Below are 19,707 nucleotides of genomic sequence, written 5' to 3' on the forward strand. Positions count from 1 at the left end.
CAGAGAATTGGAAATTCAGCATCTCTACCAAAACCAATTCGCCCATTAACCCAAAAATTCCAACTTCTAAGCAGTGCTGCGTTGTTTCTCAAGATTCTGAGATTCCGCTTAAGGTCTCTCTCAGATGGCAAAGGGTAAAAGGGAATGAAAGCTTCTCTTCTTATTTTGCTGACATTCCACACCATTGTCAAGGTACATGCTACAAACTACCTCAAATGACCCCGATCACCGTGTTGTACTACGAAGAAAATAGGCTAACTAGCAAGTCACTTCTACATTTCTACGTCTAATTCATGCAGTGTAGTAATATACCATCGCCTTAGGGAAAGGTCACAGTGGCTCTGCAATGGACAAATATGTAATCCTCCTTATGGACAGAAAATGAAACTAAGGAAACTTCACTTCCCGAATTAGGTCATACTGCACTTGCAGACCCAATTCCATGTTTATTTCATTATTAACCGCAATAATGCGAAAGGAAATAGTGCTTGTTTTTTAATCAAGTATCAGACATGTACCTGAAACCACAACCAGCACACCTGCCAGGAATAAACCAAAATACCATATACCATACACACTGAGGCGCGCACACACACACACAGAGACTGTTAATTAGGCAAATCTCATATACTAGATATCAACCACACAGGAAAGTGTGTACAAGTTTTAAGGTGTAGAGTCAATAAAATTCCAAGTTCCAGGATTATGTAATCTAAATCACCTTAGAACCACCAATTCCCTGTGGAACTAAAGGATTCTCTATTCCTGAATATTCAACAATCAAGTAGATCCATTTTGCAATTCTTACGAGTCTCCAGCCTGCAAATTCCAAAACATATGATAAAAAGTTACAAGTTCAGATTCAGAATGGTTGGATGCTTAGCATTTCAGAAATATGGTAAACTACAAGAAACCTCCATATACGTGTGCCTGTGGCTAATCCAAAACCACGATTAGAAACATTTATGAGAGGCAGAGATAAAAAAAAGTCTCAATAGAATGCAGACAGAAGTATAGGTAGCACTAGAACTGCGAATTGGTTTGCTGAAGATGCAGAACACCCCTAAATGCAAATAAATATGCGCTTGGTGCATATAACAAGGACAATTAAAAAACAAGGGATCAATGAAATACACGTCTTGAGATGTCCATAGTCATAAAAAATATGCAAGTCATAGCACTTCTAGGAGCAAATTTACAAGAAAAAAGAATGCCTAACGTATTCAGAGATAATTGAACATATGCCACCTGTGATTGTTTGACTTGTAAATATCAAGAATTCCATGTTGAAATAATCAGCGTTAATCTTCAAAGTCATCCAAGAGTTTAACTGGCAAAAACCTAGTTTAGAAATGGCCCAGAAAACCAAGACACTTGCCTCAGAATGAGAGCTCATTTTTGCTGAACAGGATGCAAAAGAGTCTTCATGCTCCTCTTCCTAATCAACATTAGAAGTCTACACTGCCATTTTCATATCTATTTTCTGGTGAGGATCATAACCTAGGAGAGTAAAATCAGCAGGCACAAAAGACTCTATATCTTTCTTCTGAGGATTGATTTTCAAAATCTGCAGACAAACGTCATTCAAAAAATACCAGAAAGACAAAGACACAAGTCAGCAAAACACCCATTTTCTGAATCTTTATCCCAAGTTAACAATACACTTGAGGAATAAACGCCTGCGAGTATTATCCCATACATGTGTGGTACTTACTGGGAAGGGTTTAGGTTGTTTTTGAATTTGATCCTGCAGAGGTCTGATGTGTGTGCGATACACATGTGCATCCCCAATAACATGGACAAAATCGCCTGGTAAAAGATCTGTAGAAGGAATCCATGAAATAACTTTGTAAATTACATTGCTAATGAAAACAAACAGACTTTTAAGAAGATGTCAAAAGATCTTCTCCCTTTCATTAATATCCAAAAGGACCCCCAGCATGAAATAATTCAAGAATTATGTTCCCTTTTCCCCTCCCCCGATGCCAAGGAAGCAGCACATGGACAGCCTGAAGATGGACTAACAAAAATTTTGAAAGGGCCGGTATCATTCCCTAAAGATGAGAAAAAGTTTTCCAGGAGTAGGCATTCTATAATACCGTAAAAGAGACTAAAAGTTCAAATGAAGAGTCGTCTGCCCCCTCCCCTCAGCCATCACCCAAAAATAGAATCCCTTATCCAAAAGTAAAGGAGCGCAAGTGGCCTTTTTTATGTCCAAGGCCCAGCCATTTTCAAAAGCAAAATGCACCTTGGGATTTTATTAGAATCTCACATGTAGTCGCCACTATCCAGGACATTAAAGACTAAAATATCACTAATCATTGTGCTTTCTACTGCCAAATCTCACCACAAACGTGAGCAATCATGCATGTAAACAGAGCATAAGATGCAATATTGAATGGAACACCAAGGCCCATGTCAGCAGAACGCTGATACATCTGGCAGGACAACTCTCCATTTGCAACATAAAACTGCAAAAAGAGTGGAAAGGATTGAGTAGAAGGCTAATAGCAACAACCAAGCAAGCATTTATATGCTAATGATTTACTGACTTGTGCAAACATGTGACAAGGTGGAAGTGCCATTAGCTTCAGATCAGAAGGATTCCAAGCAGAAAGTATAATCCGCCTGTCATCTGGATTATTTTTTATTTTTCCAATTACGTCCATCAATTGATCAAATCCTTGGCCAGTATAATCAGCATGCATGTCAGTATACCTGTATATCACAATAACAAGCAACCAAATAAAAACAACTAATTCTGTACCAATTATACAGGCAATAGTAGATTTATTAAAGATATCACCAACCTAGCACCAAAATGTCTCCACTGGAATCCATATATAGGCCCCAGGTCACCCTCTTCCCTCTCTGCCAAACCAATACTGAAACAGAGAAAAACTTGCATCAACCAAAACAAACACAGGTAGAAGAACAGAACACTGCAACTACCTGTCAAGGTAATCCCTTGATGCATTGCCATCCCATATATGAATCCCCTTTTCTTGTAATACCTGTAGAATGTACTAGCTCAATATGCAGCATTTCGAAGAACATCTCAAGATATAAATTACAGAAACCATGTTATCCAAAGGTGTCATTCAATGATATCTAGTGTTTAAGGGATCAATAAGTGTAACTTTAGCATTGGGGTAAGAGAACAAGAGAACAAGAGAACAAGAGAGTTACTTTAGCATTTGTTGAGCCACTAATGAACCACAAAAGTTCTTCAACAACACCTCGCCAAAATATTCTCTACAAAACCAGCCGCATAGGTCACATCTTTAAACAATAATGTAAACATGAGGTGATGCAAAGAAAAAGATAAGAAAGTCCGAATGATCCAAAAATCATGCCTTAGTGGTCAGCAATGGAAATGAATTTCGCAGATTGAACCTCATCTGCATACAATAACATCATATACGCAATTACTTTAAGACATCTGTCTGCAGAGAAAACTAGCAAAAATTGGATAAAAATCTTGCACTAATTCTTCAATACCTGACTACCAAATTTTGACATAGTACCAGTCCCGGTCCTGTCATCTTTTGCCGTGCCATTTAAGATTATGTCTTCCACAAGTCTCAGATACTTGTGCTCTTCATGCCTTTCAAAGATCATTTTAGGTAAAAAAGAGAATGTCTTAACTTCAATCTTAGCAATGTCCAAACTGTTGCCAGGAATTACGCCATTGGTCTGACTGATAGGTTCAACTCCTGAATTTCTCACACGGACATAAGTAGTAAAGGAGTGGCGGAGCTTGTTTTCAATAGATGGAAAAGACGAATACCAGGGCTGAAACTCAGAGGAATCAATAGCTGGGATAAAAGTATCACATTCAATATCAGCATCAATTTCAGTGATGTGGATAGCATCACATTCAGGAGCATTGAGGGATTCCCTACAGCATAAGTCAACGAATCAAAGAACTACATAGAATAAAACTGCAAATTACACAAGTAAAACAGAAAATCTACTCACTTCAAAATCTCGCCACCTCCAATAACAAACACTTTCTCAATTGACAGACAATAAGGAGATGCTGCTAACAGTTCCAAAGCAGATAGCAAGCTCCCACAGATTACAACATTCTCTGCAGTTGCAATGTCAAAACTACCCGACCGAGTCAGAACAACATTTAGGCGACCAGGAAGAGGACGGTGCTCCAAGGGAATACTTTCCCAGGTCTTTCTACCCATAATGACAGCATTCTTCTTGGTAGGATCAGATGTGGTCACAGTTATGTCCTTGAAAAACTTGAGGTCAGTTGGCAGCTTCCATGGTACTTTTCCATCCATGCCAATACCCATCTTACTAGTAACAGCCACCACAACTTCGTAAGTACGGTGCCGATCAGAAGGTGCACCAGCATTGCCATTAGAAAGGGCCGTAGAGGATTCACCGGACATGACTGAAGGAGCGCGCCAATGGCCCACGAATGATTAACTGCGAGCAAAAACAGAAACAGAACTCTTCCCAAAGGGTAATAAACCCTGAGATCAGCAAGAGCAAGCAAATGAGTTCATAGCATAACTAATCAGCCAGATAAACTACACGCCCGAGAGTTCATCAAACTGATAGCTAAATAAAGGTTCCCGAAAGCCAATCTCCGCCGACAAGTTTAGTAAAAATGATGAGAAATTGTAGAATGAAGGAATAACTGTGCATAGAAAAAGACAGAGAACTAACCAAAAAAAATTCCAAACAAATAGGCGGGGAGCTTAAGGAAAATGGATCCTTAGTCAAAAGGGTAAAAGAAACCCCGATCTTTCTTGGTCCAGGTCAAAGCCCACGATCAAATACAGAAATCAACAAACATTTTGTTTGGTAAAGCATTAAACAAGAAGAACGGAATGTACTATAAATCAATAAAATACATAATATAGAAAGAAAAAAACAAGGTATTCGTTTTTATCTCTGCAACCCACCAGAATTATCTGCACTAAAATATTAGTACTACAAATCTCGAAGTTATCAAATTATCCCTTCTCTAAGCTAAACAAATCAGCAAAGAAGAGGCCATTGTTAGAAAAAAAGCAAAGCATAAAACAAGTAAAACGGCAAAAAGCAAAAAGAAAAGGGGGAAAAAAACAAGAAAACACAATAAAAAACTAATCTTGAAGTTACCACTTCAGTAAAATCCTGTGTTTTTTCCTTAAATTAATAACAATGATGTGACATGAGCAAGACAACACGGGCATTATTAAAACATAAAACGAGCAAAAAATGGAAAAAAAAAAAAGAAAAAGCTAAAAGAAGAACAGAAAATGCAGAGAGAAAAAGTACCAATCGGAGAGGGAAGCGTGAAATCACTGAAATGAAGGGAATCTTGGAACAGTTTGGGTGAAGAGAATGTTAGAAATTTTGGAGGAAAGAAGAGTGTGAAAGTGAAAAGGGGTCACTGTTGCTTCAACATTTTGGCGAATTGAAGTGGAAAAGCTAATTTTGGTCAGCCAAAGGAACCAACTAATGGCTGACCGAGGCAAGTAAACTTAGGCTGTGGGGGCGGGGGCAGAAGTGGGTGGCGTGGGGTGGGGATGTGTGGCTTGATTGGTTGGTGGGTGGGTTTTGAAGGAGGGAGTTCTGAGTAGTGAGTAGGAAAGGCAGGCAGGGGCAAGGGAGGGAAAGAAGAAAGAGAAATGGAGTTTTGGACAGATGGTCTAAGACTGTGACCCCACGACAATGCCACAAGAATAGCAAAAGTTTAAAAGCAAAAGCTTGTGTAGGCTCAGTCTATATGGGCTCACCTGTAGAGCGAATGGTAAAAAATTTGCTGCATCATTTGTTTGAGTAGAATAACGGTGAGAAATTCATTAGAAATGCAAAATAATAGAACAAATAAGACATTATTGATACTTGAGTAAATGGCCAATTTCGTCCCTAAATTTTTTTTTTTTTTTTGTTGATGCCAATTTAGTCTTGAACTTTTATTTCTAATTAATTTGATACTTGAACTTATTTTGTAGTTCCAATTAAAGACCTCTACAGTGGCACCACTTCCTAAATATGATTCCTAATTAACTAACTAAATAGAGGTATTATAAAAACATCACTCACGAGACTGTAAAAAAAAAAATAAATCGTGTAAAAAATCGCTAGATAAAACTTTTAAATTATGTAAAAATCACCATATAAAACTTTGTAAAAGTTTAATCTTATGATTTTTTACACGATTTACTTGATTTATTACAACCCCGTAAATGACGTTCTCAAAATACCCCTGTTTAGTTGGTCAATTAAAAGTCATATCAGTTTTAGGGGCTAGTGTTGGTACGTAGGTCCTTAATTGAGACTGCAAAATAAGCTCACGTATTAAATTGACAAGGAATAAATGTTCGAGACGACTAAATAGGCACTAATGAAAAAGTTTAGATACAAAATTAGTCATTTTCCCTTGATACATAGGGGGAGGAATGAATTGAATGATTCATGTATAAAAGAATGTAAGTGGGAGATCCAGGGAAAAAATAAAAAAAAAATAAAAACATGTCTCAGACGTTGGTAGATAAGGCAATTTCAATTAATTCAAACTTTCAATTCTGAGCAGTGTGACACAGAATAAAAACCCAACAGTTGTTTGCTCACTTTTGCAAAACGATTGAAGAATGTGCAACAAGGACACCTAGAAACACACACGTCTGGAGCTACATAATACATGATTACCTGATGGTAGACATGATTATTCCACTGAAGATTGAATTAAAGAAGAAAATTAAAATCAACAAAAACAAAACAGATTAGTATTTACCTCTTTAAAAGCACTAAATATTCAGCTCTTTTATTCAATAAATAGTCATCTTTTAAAACAAATTATGCTCGAATAACCTATTTTTATTGCAATTTCCATTCATAATTAATAAAAAAAAGGACCTCAAGGTGCCCTAAAATAAAAAGTAAATTAAGAAAGTAGAATTTTAGTATCGTATTCAAAAATTTGTGTAGTACATAGCAAGAAATAGAAATTTGCAGCGATTGTGTAGTAAATCTAATTTCATTCATATGATCAAAGACCTAATTTCAACCATGGTTTTTTATACTAAAGCTAATCTCTTGTAAATGCATCAAAGACCTAACGCACATCATCAAATTTTGTTCAAAAACAAATTTCCTACTTTACAACACGATAAAAAAGTGAATAAAAGCAGATGAAAATCCCTGAAAAAAAACATCAAAACAAAAAAAAATAATCAAAAAAAGTGAAACTTGAAGAATCTCGATCCTTACCCAAATTTTTGGAAAATTTTCTGAGCAAACAAATTCTCAGGTGTTCCCTGCAATGGTTTTGGTTCGAAGTCAAAGTGAAATTGATCGAAAGAAAATTGGAAAAACTCTCACAGCAAGAAAATTTTAAGAGAGAAAAATGGTGGTGGATTTTGAGCAAGGAACTTGATAAGGAGGAGAGAGAGAGATTGACATGGAGGGAAATTGAGAAATTTGAAAAAGGGGAGAAGAAATGCTTCTGATTTTTTTTTTTTCTGGTTCTATTCTATGACGCTAATCTATTACCCCGTTTGGAATGTCAGTTTTTTGGGTATTTGTCTAAAACTTTATTGTAGTTTACTGTAGAAATTTTTTAAAAAATTTTTGAAATTTGTTTTTTTTTTTGAATATTTTGAAATATATAGTTTAAAAACTTTGAATAGTTTTTTGAGGTTACTGTAGCTAAAGTTTTTAAAAAACTTGTAACAGACAAACTTGACAAAAAACTTAAGCTTCCAAACAAGGCCTATGGCCCCGTTTGGCAAAGAAATTTTTTGGGTGTTTATCTAAAACTTTACTGTAACTTACTGTAAAAGTTGTAAAAAAAAATTTTTAAATGTGTAAATTTTTGGATATTTTGAAGTGTATAGTTTACAAATTTTGAGAAATTTTTTGCAGTTACTGTAGATAAAGTTATTAAAAAACTTGTAACAGACAAATTTGGCCAATGTGTTCCTTCATACTTTCCTCATCATCTCCACTTTCCCATGATGTTAGCCACTGAATCATAAATTTTGTGCCATTTCTGTGAGGAGAAGGAGTTTCAGATTCTGAAATTCTACTCATCATTCCACCATGAGGACTCCGAATCATCAGTGGTGAATCTTCTTTCAGAAGACCTTTCCATATTCCCTCAACGGATTGGCCCTGTTCCGGGATTGGCCCTTTTTCAATGTCTGAATTTAAAGTTTGAAGTATTTCTTGTTCAATAATGGCTTTCCTCGAAGCAAAAATACAGGTGTTATAGTTCTTGGGTATCGGACTATACAGAGCACTGGTTCAATCCAGCACATTGCAATGCAGCCTTCTTGTGTTAATCCCAATTAAGGAAAACCTTTCTTCATTACTTTTAGGAGTCTATCGCTATCAGCCCTTCCAAGAAATAGTGCCTGGTAGGCTGTTTCTATAGGCCTCTTTCCTTTCTGATCATCAGTTGAATTTGTTGGCTGCAAAAGGACTCTAATGAAGAGATCCTCGTCCAGGTGATCAGCAACCTGTTGCCAACTGTATAGCAACTTAGTTGCTCATTGTTCCAAAGTTCTTTGAACACTAAAAACTGTCACAATTGCTGGTACAGGCACCAACCGTAGTTTCCAAGCAAGAAGGGTACCAAAGCTCCCTCCTCCTCCACCTCTGATTGCCCAAAACAGATCCTAACTCATGGATTCACGATCAAGAATTCTGTGAGAAGAATCAACTATTCCAGCATCAACAACATTGTCAGCCCCAAGGCCATATTTTCTCATCGGAGTACCATTTGCTCCTGTAATGTAGCCACCAATTCCAACACTGGTGCAAAGACCCGCGGGAAATCCGTGAGTTCTACTTTTCTGAGCTATCCAATAATAAACTTCACCAATAGTTGCACCTGCCTGAACTCATGCGATGTTTTCAGCTATACTGACATTGATAGATCCAATATTGGAAATATCGATCAGAAAAACATGGTGATTTTGTCTCAGTAGTATAAGAAAGGCCTTCATAATCATGCCCTTCACTGCAGACTCTGAGCTGAATGCCAAGTTTTCTGGCGCATATAACAGCTACTTGAACTTGGAATTCATCCAATGGTTTGAAAATGAGCTTAGATTTGTGCCTGGATTGCTCCAAGCAGTAGATTCAAGAATTGAAGTAAAAGCAGAATTATTTTGAATAATAAAAGCTTCAGACATAGGGAGCGAAAGATCAGTATTTAAACAGACACGATAGTAAAATTCCTCCTCAATTCAATCTGAAGCAGCCCATGAAGCTGATAACTGGAGAACGGCACAGAACAATGGGAGGATGACAGAGCCAGAAGATGTCATATTTCTTGTTCAGGTCACAGGGTCACCAATCTGTTGGAAAAATAGAGCATAAGGATATCAAGATGATATCAAGACTTGTATTGAGGGCTGTTGGAAAAAAAGAGCATAAACAAAGATATCAAGATGATAACAAGACTTGTACCGGGGGTTGGAAAAAGAGCTTATGTTTTCATTCATCAACTCACTATTTATAGCATTTATATGAAACAGACTAACATACTTTTTAAATAACAAATCTCAACAAAACTAGTTAGCTAATAAATTGACACAATCTTCTACTTAACAAAACTTATCAAAAATATTTGTTAACAACTCAACATCATCTCTTGTTAAGAAATATCCTAACAACTACATTATTCAACAATTAACTAACTTATTCTAGTACCAAAAGAATTTAGAAAAATCTGCAATAATTGGCATATCTCAACACAGCCTGAGGATTGGGAATGACCCTCCTTAACATTGGTTTCCCATCATTAGGAATTATTGGTTTTCTTTTTTCTTTTTCTTTTTTTTTTTGGTATTGATGTTTTCACTCAGTTTCGGGCATTGTCCGAATCAAGATATTCCACTGTACAATAAAGAAGTCTTTCCTAAAAAATACCCCACATGACAGTAATATTGAAATAAGATGTTCTCTCTTAGTTTGGACAGATGTAAGTTTTACTATACTAGGGATTAAGTAATTGGAAGATGCAAATTGGAATTAAATCTCAACATATGAAGAGACTAAAATTGGGTTGTCTTGTCGAGTTCAAGTAAGCCAAGTAACATATCGTGTAGGTGTTGTGACTACAATAAATTGTATTTTTCTTGGGATTAAGCAGCTGTAAGTTGAAGATGCAAATTAGACTCAAATCTCAATACATATGAGGCTAAAATTTGATGGTCATGTTGAATTCAAGTAAGCCAAGAAGGGAGAGGATTGGGTTGAGTAGTACAGGAGGAGGGAGTGTAAGTGGGAAGTCTCAAATTCGAGAACTTTCATTTAAAAAAAAAAAGAAAGCCAAGTAATTTATCATGTAGGTGTTGTGGAACTTGGCCATTTGTAATTTGAGGAGGTCTTTGAGAAAATTTTTTTTAAGCAAAATACACAAAAATGATAATAGAGAGGATTCCAATAATGGAAAATTAGAAGGATGTTGAGTAAGGTATTTTGCAACTTATGAGCAGGGTGATAACCCTATGACATTGCATGACAGCACCATTTTTTTTTTTCTTAAATCAGCAAGGGAGGAGTGAGATTTAAAAAAGAGGCAGGAGAAGGAGAATTTGAATCTTAGACTTGTGAGTCATGAAGTCTAAACTTTATTCTCGATCTGTATTTGGGTATAGTGCTTAAATCAACTAATAATTACTTCTAATTTGATAGATACATATTAGAAAGTCATCAAATTGAAGGTATCTTGTAAACAATCAAGTTTAATAATAGTTAAGTTTATAAGAAACGTGAAATTACAGTTGAAGGGTGCAGAATGAAATTAATCATTCAATTTAACATACTTTTGTTTCACTTTTTTATTGTTTTAACTCTCCTACCGTCCCCACACTCTTCTTACCCTCAACTGCTAGGCCCCCATTTTATTTCACTTACTATTGTATAATTCTCTTATAGTTTAAGCATGGCGGTATAATTCTCTTGTAAGATAGAAGATTGACCGACATTAGTATTGGCGCTAGCTTGAATGCCTGTTATCAAATATTAAATCCTCGTATGTTTTATGGTTTATAACTGACACTTCAATACATATATTTGTAGATTAGGTAATATACTTTTTATTACGTTGTATAACTTGTCATTTCGTATTTGTCATTTATTTATTTAGTTGAACAATATTTGATTTGGCACTTAAATGCACATCATAGTTGCCATTAATCAAAGTGATTTCCGTCCATTTTCCATCTTCTATGAACCACAAGGTGGTTACGGCGGCATTTCAAATCATTAGGGGATTATATTGTAATAAGTAAAACCACAAAGGGTCACTTGTAATATATTCCAATGGATCCGCCTATGGTAGGTACTACTACAGTAGTGAAAGCATGGCTGTGTGGTTTAGAAATCAACGGCACATATAGTTTACTTAATTCAAGGCGGCCGTGTGTATCGGAAAGCAGAAGTAACTCACAGGTCTAAAAGCGCGTGTGTTACAATTAGTGGGGCCACACTAGAAAATAAATCTCTGGAAATGATAAAGAATGGGAAAAATGGAAATTATTTGAGGCTAATTATGCTATTTTTAGACCGGGCAAATTGCAAATGAAACATGAAATTAGAATCTTATATGAATCGGAACAATAATTGGAGGTCAAATGACATTTAAATATTTTATAAATAAGTAAACCCACACAAACAAGAATCTACCGATAATGTAGTGCAATCGAATTTGCGTAGATTACAAAAAAAGCAAAATTGCCAAATTAACTAAACAATGAACTTGTAGTTACAAATTAGTGAATTTACCAAACAAATTATGGTAATGCATACTTACACTTAAAAGATAATATGTTATTGTAGATAAGATTAATGGTACGAGTACAATATAACTTCATTTACCGATTATTTTCTATACTTTAATTCAATGTAGATTTTTTCAATACATATGTACGCTATCAATTGATTTATGTCCTAATTTTATATTCTTTTATGCACATATATATATGAGGTGCTACGTTATTCATGTATGTTTATATATATATATGTGTATGTATTTATCATATATGTACTTTCTTAATATTTTATATGTCTAGATATGAATACTTGCATCAGCTAGCCTCATTTTCAAATATGGAGAACTAAAGTTAATAACCGGACCAATTCACACGAAAATGCCAATAATCATTCCCTATGCCTAGGAAAGTTAACCAAAAATTATAAGAGTAAAACAATCATTGATATTCACCAAAGAGATGTTTTTGGATTCAACCACATTAACTTGGTACCCTTTTATTATTAAAACTTGGCAATAGCAGAAATAGAGGCAACAATCCAACATCAAACTTGGCATCACATACGAGCTAATCACTAAGAAGAAGAAAAAGAAAATGAATGAAAGACACTAGCACCATAACTGCTCCCCCCACACCTAAATCCTACATTGTCCTCAATGTGACAAATAAAAAGCAAAAGTGAAGCAAAAGTGAGAGGGAAAGCAACCACACTTCCCTGAAATCGGGGCATAGTGAAGGGCGAGGTGGAAACGGAGGTGCAAAGCCTGTAAGAAACAGAAACTGCGCCAAATCATGTGCCATGCCGGCGACATTGGCATCGACGTTGACCATGCGAGCCTCCAAAGTCTGAACCTGGAAAACTAAGAAGAGAGGAAGAAATGAGCTGAAATCGCGTTTCTGAAGCCTTTGTTGGGACACATAAAACGCGATTGAAAACGCGCCTTCAACTCGCGTTTTATAAGTCGCGTTTCCTTCACAAATCTTGCAGGAATGAAAACGCGATTGAAAACGCGCCTTCAACTCGCGTTTTCGTAAGTCGCGTTTTCTGCACGAATCTTGCAGGAATGAAAACGCGACTAAAAACGCGCCTTCAACTCGCGTTTTCTAAGTCGCGTATCACGGTGGCTTTCGGACGATTCTGATTGTGAGCTTCCTGCACGTCATCACGCGGGCACGTCAAAACTGAAGGGCACCTATAAATCGGCAAAAACGAAAACTGAAACCCAAAATTAGTCGAATTCAAGGAGAACACCTCTAAACTACCACACGGAATTGAACAAACAATTAAAATGAACAATTGGGTTGCCTCCCAAAAGCGCCTTTCTTTAATGTCTTTGGCTAGACAAAATAATGCTTCAATCAGAGAGTTCAGGCACTGCAAGGGTCACCTCCTCAACATTATTAACTTGAAATCCTTCATAAAAAGGTTTGAGACGATGACCATTAACCTTAAAAATCTTGTCAGTGTGAAGACTTTGAATTTCTACTGCACCATGAGGAAACACATTAGTCACAATAAAAGGTCCAATCCAACGAGAACGCAATTTACCAGGAAAAAGTTTAAGTCTAGAGTGAAAAAGAAGTACTTTTTGACCAATACAAAAAATTTTCCTTAAAATTGCTTTATCATGTAATGCTTTTGTCTTCTCCTTATAAATGCAAGAACTCTCATATGCATCATTTCGGACTTCCTCCAACTCTTGCAATTGCAACTTCCTGTGTTCTCCAGATTCATCCATCCGCATATTATAATTTTTAACTGCCCAATATGCCCTATGTTCCAATTCCACAGGTAGATGACAAGGTTTGCCAAAAATTAATCGGTAAGGAGACATACCTATGGGGGTCTTAAAAGCTGTACGGTAAGCCCAAAGTGCATCATCTAAGCGCAAACTCCAATCCTTTCTATTGGGATTCACCGTCTTTTCAAGTATCGACTTGATTTCTTTATTGGAGATTTCTGCTTGACCACTAGTCTGCGGATGATAGGACGTAGAAACCCGGTGAGTGACGCCATATTTCTTCAACAATGCTTCCATTACTCGATTGCAGAAGTGTGTCCCTCGGTCACTGATAATTGCTCTTGGCGTGCCATACCTGACAAAAATATGAGATTTAATAAAATCAACTACAACCTTAGCATTGTCAGTCCTAGTTGCCTTAGCCTCTATCCACTTTGAGACATAATCAACTGCAAGTAATATATACATATTACCAAAAGAGGAAGGAAATGGACCCATAAAATCTATACCCCATATATCGAAAATTTCACAAACCAGTATAGGAGTAAGAGGCATTTGATCTCTATGGCTTAAATTACCTGTCTTTTGACAATTTGCACATGATTTACAAAATAAGTATGCATCACTAAACAAAGTTGGCCAAAATAAACCACACTCTAAAACCTTTCTTGCAGTTCGCTTAGGGCCAAAATGTCCACCACACGCATATGAGTGACAGAAAGATAAAATTGATGGAACCTCTTCTTTAGACACACACCTGCGAATAATTTGATCAGAACAATATTTCCACAAGTATGGTTCATCCCACAAATAATATTTAACATCACTTTTAATTTTTTCCTTTTGAGCTCTAGACAAATCATTAGGTAGCGTTCTAGTAACCAGATAATTCACTAAATCAGCATACCAGGGAGTTGTCTTTTGAACTACAAAAAGATGCTCATCTGGAAAATTATCCTTCAAGGGAGCAGGTCCTTCACTATTGATCAAACGACTCAGATGATCAGCAACCATATTTTCGGCACCCCTTTTGTCATTAATTTCCAAATTAAATTCTTGCAGTAGGAGAATCCACCTTATAAGTCGTGGTTTGGCCTCTTTCTTGTTGAGCAAATATTTCAAAGCTGCATGGTCAGAATAAATAATGACTTTAGTGCCAAGTAAATAAGAACGGAATTTTTCTAAAGCAAAAACAATAGCTAAAAGCTCCTTTTCCGTAGTCGAATAATTGCACTGGGCACCATCCAAGGTCCTCGAGGCATAATAAATTACATAAGAAGCTCTGCCCTCCTTCTGGCCAAGTACTGCACCAACAACAAAATTGCTGGCATCACACATTATCTCGAAAGGAAGACTCCAATTTGGTGGTCGAACCACTGGTGCTGAAGTCAATGATCCCTTGAGCGTGTCAAATGCACTCTTGCAATTATCATCAAAATGAAATACCACATCCTTTTGAAGTAATTTGCATAGAGGATGGAATATCTTTGAAAAATCTTTGATGAAACGCCTATAAAAACCTGCATGACCAAGAAAAGAGCGAACTTCCCGCACACTTGCAGGGTAAGGTAAACATTTGATAATTTCTACCTTAGCCTTATCTACCTCAATTCCTTTTGCAGATACCACATGGCCTAAAATTATGCCTTGGTCCACCATAAAATGGCATTTCTCATAATTTAAAACAAGATTAGTCTCAATGCACCTTTTAAGAATTTTTGTGAGGTTAGTTAAACATTCATCAAAAGAATTACCATAAACAGTAAAATCATCCATAAACACTTCTATGATATTCTCCACATAATCAGAAAATATACTAACCATACACCTTTGGAATGTAGCAGGCGCATTACAAAGACCAAAAGGTATTCGTCTATAGGCAAATGTACCAAAAGGGCAAGTAAATGTGGTTTTCTCTTGATCTTCAGGCGCCACTGGAATTTGTAGAAAACCTGAAAAACCATCAAGACAGCAATAATGAGATTTTCCTGCCAACCTTTCCAACATCTGATCAATAAAAGGCAATGAAAAATGATCTTTACGAGTTAATGCATTTAATTTTCTAAAATCGGTACAAACTCTCCACCCATTTTGAACTCGAGTGGGCACTAACTCACCTTTAGGATTTTCAATAACAGTAATCCTGTCTTTTTAGGAACTACTTGAACAGGACTTACCCACTTACTATCCGAAATGGGATAGATTATACCTGTGTCAAGAAGTTTTAAAACTTCTTTCTTCACTACCTCCATCATTGGTGGGTTCAATCTCCGTTGAGCCTCTCTCGAAGGCTTAGCACCATCTTCTAACAAGATGCGATGCATGCAAGTGGCTGGACTTAATCCTTTTATGTCAGCCACTGTCCATCCTATTGCCTCCTTGTGGTCCTTCAACACCCGAATTAGTTTTTCTTCCTCTAAAGCAGTCAATTTACTGGAAATTATTACTGGGAGTGTATCTCCATCTCCCAAGAATGCATACTTTAAATTATCCGGTAACTGCTTTAATTCCACCTTCGGGGCTTGCACAATAGATGGCAAAAGCTGTGAATGAGACAGAGGTAATTCCAAGTAAGACACATTGGAAAATTCTGGACAAAGAGAATTCAATTCAAAAATAACTTCCTGCAATTCAAAAGGAAAAACAAACTTCCCTTTTATCTTTTGCAAATTTTCCTGACAGAGACCAGTAGAAATAGCAACCTTCAACGCATCGTCATTATTAAATTCAAAATTTTGCTGCGCCAAAGAATCAATTGCATCTATAACAAAAATTGAATGAGATTCACCAGGATATTTCATGGCATCATAAATACTAAATTTAATAACATCACCATCAAATTCCATAGTCAATGTGCCAGTGAAAACATCAATTTTTGTTCTAGAAGTTTTCAAAAATGGTCTCCCTAACAGTATTGGAGATGAATTAGAATTATCATCCTCCATATCAAGCACATAAAAATCTGCAGGAAAAATCAAATTATCAATTTGCACTAAAATATCCTCCAAAACTCCATCAGGATAGGCATTTGATCGATCAGCCAGTTGAATTATTACGCCCGTCTCTTTTAAAGGCCCAATGTTCATCAAATTATAAATAGAACGAGGCATAACATTTATCGAAGCACCCAAATCCAACATAGCTTTTTCAATTTTAATATTACCTATTTTGCAAGGGACAGTAAACATACCTGGGTCCTTGCATTTAGGAGGCAATTTTTTTTGCAAAACTGCCGAAACATTTTCTCCCATATGCACTTTCTCGTTTCCTTTCAACTTTTTCTTACCAGTGCATAACTCCTTCAAAAATTTAGCATATCTAGGAATTTGCTTAATTGCATCTAAAAGAGGGATATTTACCTCAACTTTTCGAAAAGTGTCCAAAATCTCCTGTTCTTGCTCTTGCTTTTTGGACTTTGCCAGTCGACTAGGAAATGGAGGCGGAGGTGTAACCACTTGTGTTGATTTTTCTCCAAAATCTGGTTGTTCCAAGGCTCTAGGTTGAGACACATTCCCCTCTTTTTCGAGCTCTTCCTCGATTGCTTGTTCAGAAATTTTCTTGCTCGGCTCAGGCAACTCTTTGCCACTTCTTAATGTGATGGCACTAGCATTTTGCTTGGGGTTGACAATTGTCTGCGAAGGTAGCTTTCCAGATAATTGGGACTCCAATCTATTGACTGTGGAAGCTAACTGGCTCATTTGATTCTCCAAATTATGAATGCTAGTTTTCGTCTCCTGTTGAAATTGTTGAGTGTTAGTAGCCAAAGATTTCACAATATCCTCAAGTGACATACCTGATTTAGGAGCAGGTTGTTGCTGTGAAAGTTGAGGTCTAGGTTGATATTGTGACTGTTGTGGAAATCCTGGTGGACTTACTGCATAATTAAAATTAGGATGATCCCTTCATCCTGGATTATAGGTATTTGCATAGGGATCATACCGTCTCTGAGGTGGTCCTGGAAATCCAACTGCATTAGCCTGCTCAGTCGAATCATCTTGGAGTGTGGGGCACATATCTGTTGGATGACTCGAACCATAGCAGATTCCACATGTTTTCAATTGCTGCATTTGTCCTATAGCTAACTTTTCAACCAAAGAAGTTAGACAATCTAATCTTTGCTCTATTGAAGAATTACTTACCTCATTGACTCTACGAGTCGTGTTATCCTGCCTGTCTCCAAATTGTTGAGCATTTGCAGCCATACTCGATATCAAATTTCTTGCCTCCGTGGGTGTTTTATTCACTAAGGAGCCCCCACTGGCAGCATCAATAATTCTTCTGTCAGTTTGGGACAGACCCTCATAAAAATACTGGATGAGGAGTTGGTCAGGAATTTGATGATGAGGACAACTAGCACATAGTTGCTTGAATCTTTCCCAATATTCATGTAGAGTCTCTCCATTGAATTGTCGAATTCCACAGATGTCTTTCCTAATGCTTGCAGCTCGGGATGCAGGAAAGAATTTTTCTAGAAAATGCTTCTTCATGTCTGTCCATGTGGATATTGACCCAGAGGGCAGATAATAGAGCCAATCCTTAGCTTTATCGGCTAAGGAAAATGGAAAGGCTCTTAATTTAATTTGCTCCTCTGTGACTCCCTGGGGTTTCATTGTCGAGCAAACCACATGGAATTCTTTGAGATGCTTGTGGGGATCTTCACCTGGTAAGCCATGAAAAGAAGGAAGTAAATGGATTAGTCCAGATTTTAACTCAAATGCAACCTCTAATGTAGGATAAGTAATGCATAGGGGCTGTTGATTTAAATCTGGTGCAGCCAATTCTCTCAATGTCCGTTCATTAGCCATGGTGCTATTTATCTCTTCCGTCTCACTAAATGAATCCACAAAATCTACTACTGAATTATGTCCAGTAGATGAGGAGGATGCCTCTGCTCGTTCTCTTGTTGCTTTTCTCAATGCACGAGCAGTCTTCTCTATCTCTGGATTATATTGCAGTTCACCTGTACGAGAAGATCTAGGCATAAACCAGTAACAATAAAAATAAAAATAAAAAAAATAAAAATAAACAAAGAAAATAAAATTCAAAGAAAATAAATTTATTTTGACACCAAGTCCCCGGCAACGGCGCCAAAATTTGTTGGGTGTCAAACCAGCAAAAATAAAATTCCTACTCTTAAGTCACGAATTAAGTCCACTATGGTACTGGATCAGGGACTTAGGCTGTGCAATGGGTTACTAGCTTCACCCTGGTGCCAGAGTTTGTTTGATCCGATATACCAAAGTGTATTAATTACGTGAAAGACAAAATTCGAATATAGCAGCGAGCAGGGTCGAATCCACAGGGACTTGGGAATTTATTTTGAATGAATGTAACATTAAATAGAAATGGGGGAAGTTGATATGGAACTGTCTAATTTAATTGCTCAAATTAAAAATATAAAGTAAATTGACGGAAGGAAAATCTCTAGTCAAAGGTATAATCTCCACTTATGGTTCGAATCACTGATCACAGATGCAGAGATAAAATCTTTCATTTACAAATAAACTGGTTATGGTTGTCAACAAGCTCTGACAACCTGCCTAACCTTCCTGATTCGATAACCACAACAAGCTCTGTAGTTATTGCCCTAGCCAATTAAGCAGTCCTAAACACGCTCTTAGGATTTAACCTATTGACAGCATTAATCATTAGACTGGCCACCAATTATAACCAACAAACACACACGCTCGGTTTATTTAGGCTATATCATATATTTCCGCAACAACGACTCAAAAGTTTCTACTACAATTGAATCATATCACTTGCCACATGCACAAAAATTACCCAACAATTACGGATTGAGCACTCTTAGATGGCTGTTAATTACTCACACAATTAAACAGTGATCAAGTATTTAATTGCAAGAAATAATCATATGCATAAGTGAACAGGAAATATATAAATACTTGCAAATTAAAGAACGTAGGGAAATCAATTCGATCTCACAGTTTTGTCGAACCAAAGTTTCGATTTAACCTCTGACTAGATGAAGAAATTAGCCACTCCTCATAGTTGAATTGCAGCCAAAAGTACTGGATTGCAAAGGCATTGCGTTTTTACTAGAAAGCAAGGAATAAAAGATGTTTTTCCCGTTGGGGAATATTGTCGAACACCTGGCGTGTGTCAGAGGCCAGTCCAGAGAAAGGAAACTAGAACTAAACTAAAAAGCTAAACTAGAGGTGTCCTTTTGCTTCTGTACGTCCTCTCCTTAAAAAGTCAAAAGTCAG

The 19,707-nt window shown here is 36.7% G+C and overlaps 2 protein-coding genes across 7 annotated transcripts; both read right to left on the minus strand.

The window, feature by feature from the left end:
- Positions 1–612: 612 nt before the first annotated feature.
- LOC140003885 (putative bifunctional dihydrofolate reductase-thymidylate synthase) lies at positions 613–5,646 on the minus strand. 6 transcript variants are annotated; one of them, XM_072066068.1, is made up of 13 exons: positions 5,287–5,646; positions 4,690–4,767; positions 3,982–4,493; positions 3,502–3,901; positions 3,357–3,401; positions 3,190–3,255; positions 2,953–3,014; positions 2,811–2,885; positions 2,553–2,718; positions 2,348–2,471; positions 1,715–1,821; positions 1,379–1,567; positions 613–819 (listed from the first exon to the last, which is right to left on the minus strand). In XM_072066068.1, the coding sequence occupies exons 3-12, from the start codon at positions 4,407–4,409 to the stop codon at positions 1,457–1,459; spliced, it is 1,584 nt and encodes a 527-aa protein (XP_071922169.1). In that variant the 5' UTR covers positions 4,410–4,493; positions 4,690–4,767; positions 5,287–5,646; the 3' UTR covers positions 613–819; positions 1,379–1,456. The 6 variants fall into 6 exon arrangements, with proteins under 6 accessions (XP_071922169.1, XP_071922166.1, XP_071922167.1 ...); XM_072066065.1 differs by lacking the exon at positions 4,690–4,767; XM_072066066.1 differs by having other exon boundaries at positions 3,982–4,767.
- Positions 5,647–17,382: 11,736 nt separating this feature from the next.
- On the minus strand, positions 17,383–18,462 carry LOC140014681 (uncharacterized). Its single transcript, XM_072065770.1, has one exon. It carries the CDS (start codon positions 18,460–18,462, stop codon positions 17,383–17,385), a length of 1,080 nt encoding a protein of 359 aa, XP_071921871.1.
- Between the last annotated feature and the right edge of the window lie 1,245 nt (positions 18,463–19,707).

This window comes from Coffea arabica, chromosome 9e, assembly GCF_036785885.1.
Source record: "Coffea arabica cultivar ET-39 chromosome 9e, Coffea Arabica ET-39 HiFi, whole genome shotgun sequence".
In the NCBI taxonomy this organism is placed as follows: Eukaryota; Viridiplantae; Streptophyta; class Magnoliopsida; order Gentianales; family Rubiaceae; genus Coffea; species Coffea arabica.

Coding starts and splice junctions, on each gene's coding strand:
- LOC140003885 (XM_072066065.1), bottom strand. CDS start 4,409: ATGTCCGGTGAATCCTCTACGGCCCTTTCTAATGGCAATGCTGGTGCA. Junction 3,256..3,356: donor TTCCATTGCTGACCACTAAG/GCATGATTTTTG, acceptor CTGGTTTTGTAG/AGAATATTTTGGCGAGGTGT. Junction 3,015..3,189: donor GTGGCTCAACAAATGCTAAA/GTAACTCTCTTG, acceptor TACATTCTACAG/GTATTACAAGAAAAGGGGAT.
- LOC140014681 (XM_072065770.1), bottom strand. CDS start 18,462: ATGCCTAGATCTTCTCGTACAGGTGAACTGCAATATAATCCAGAGATA.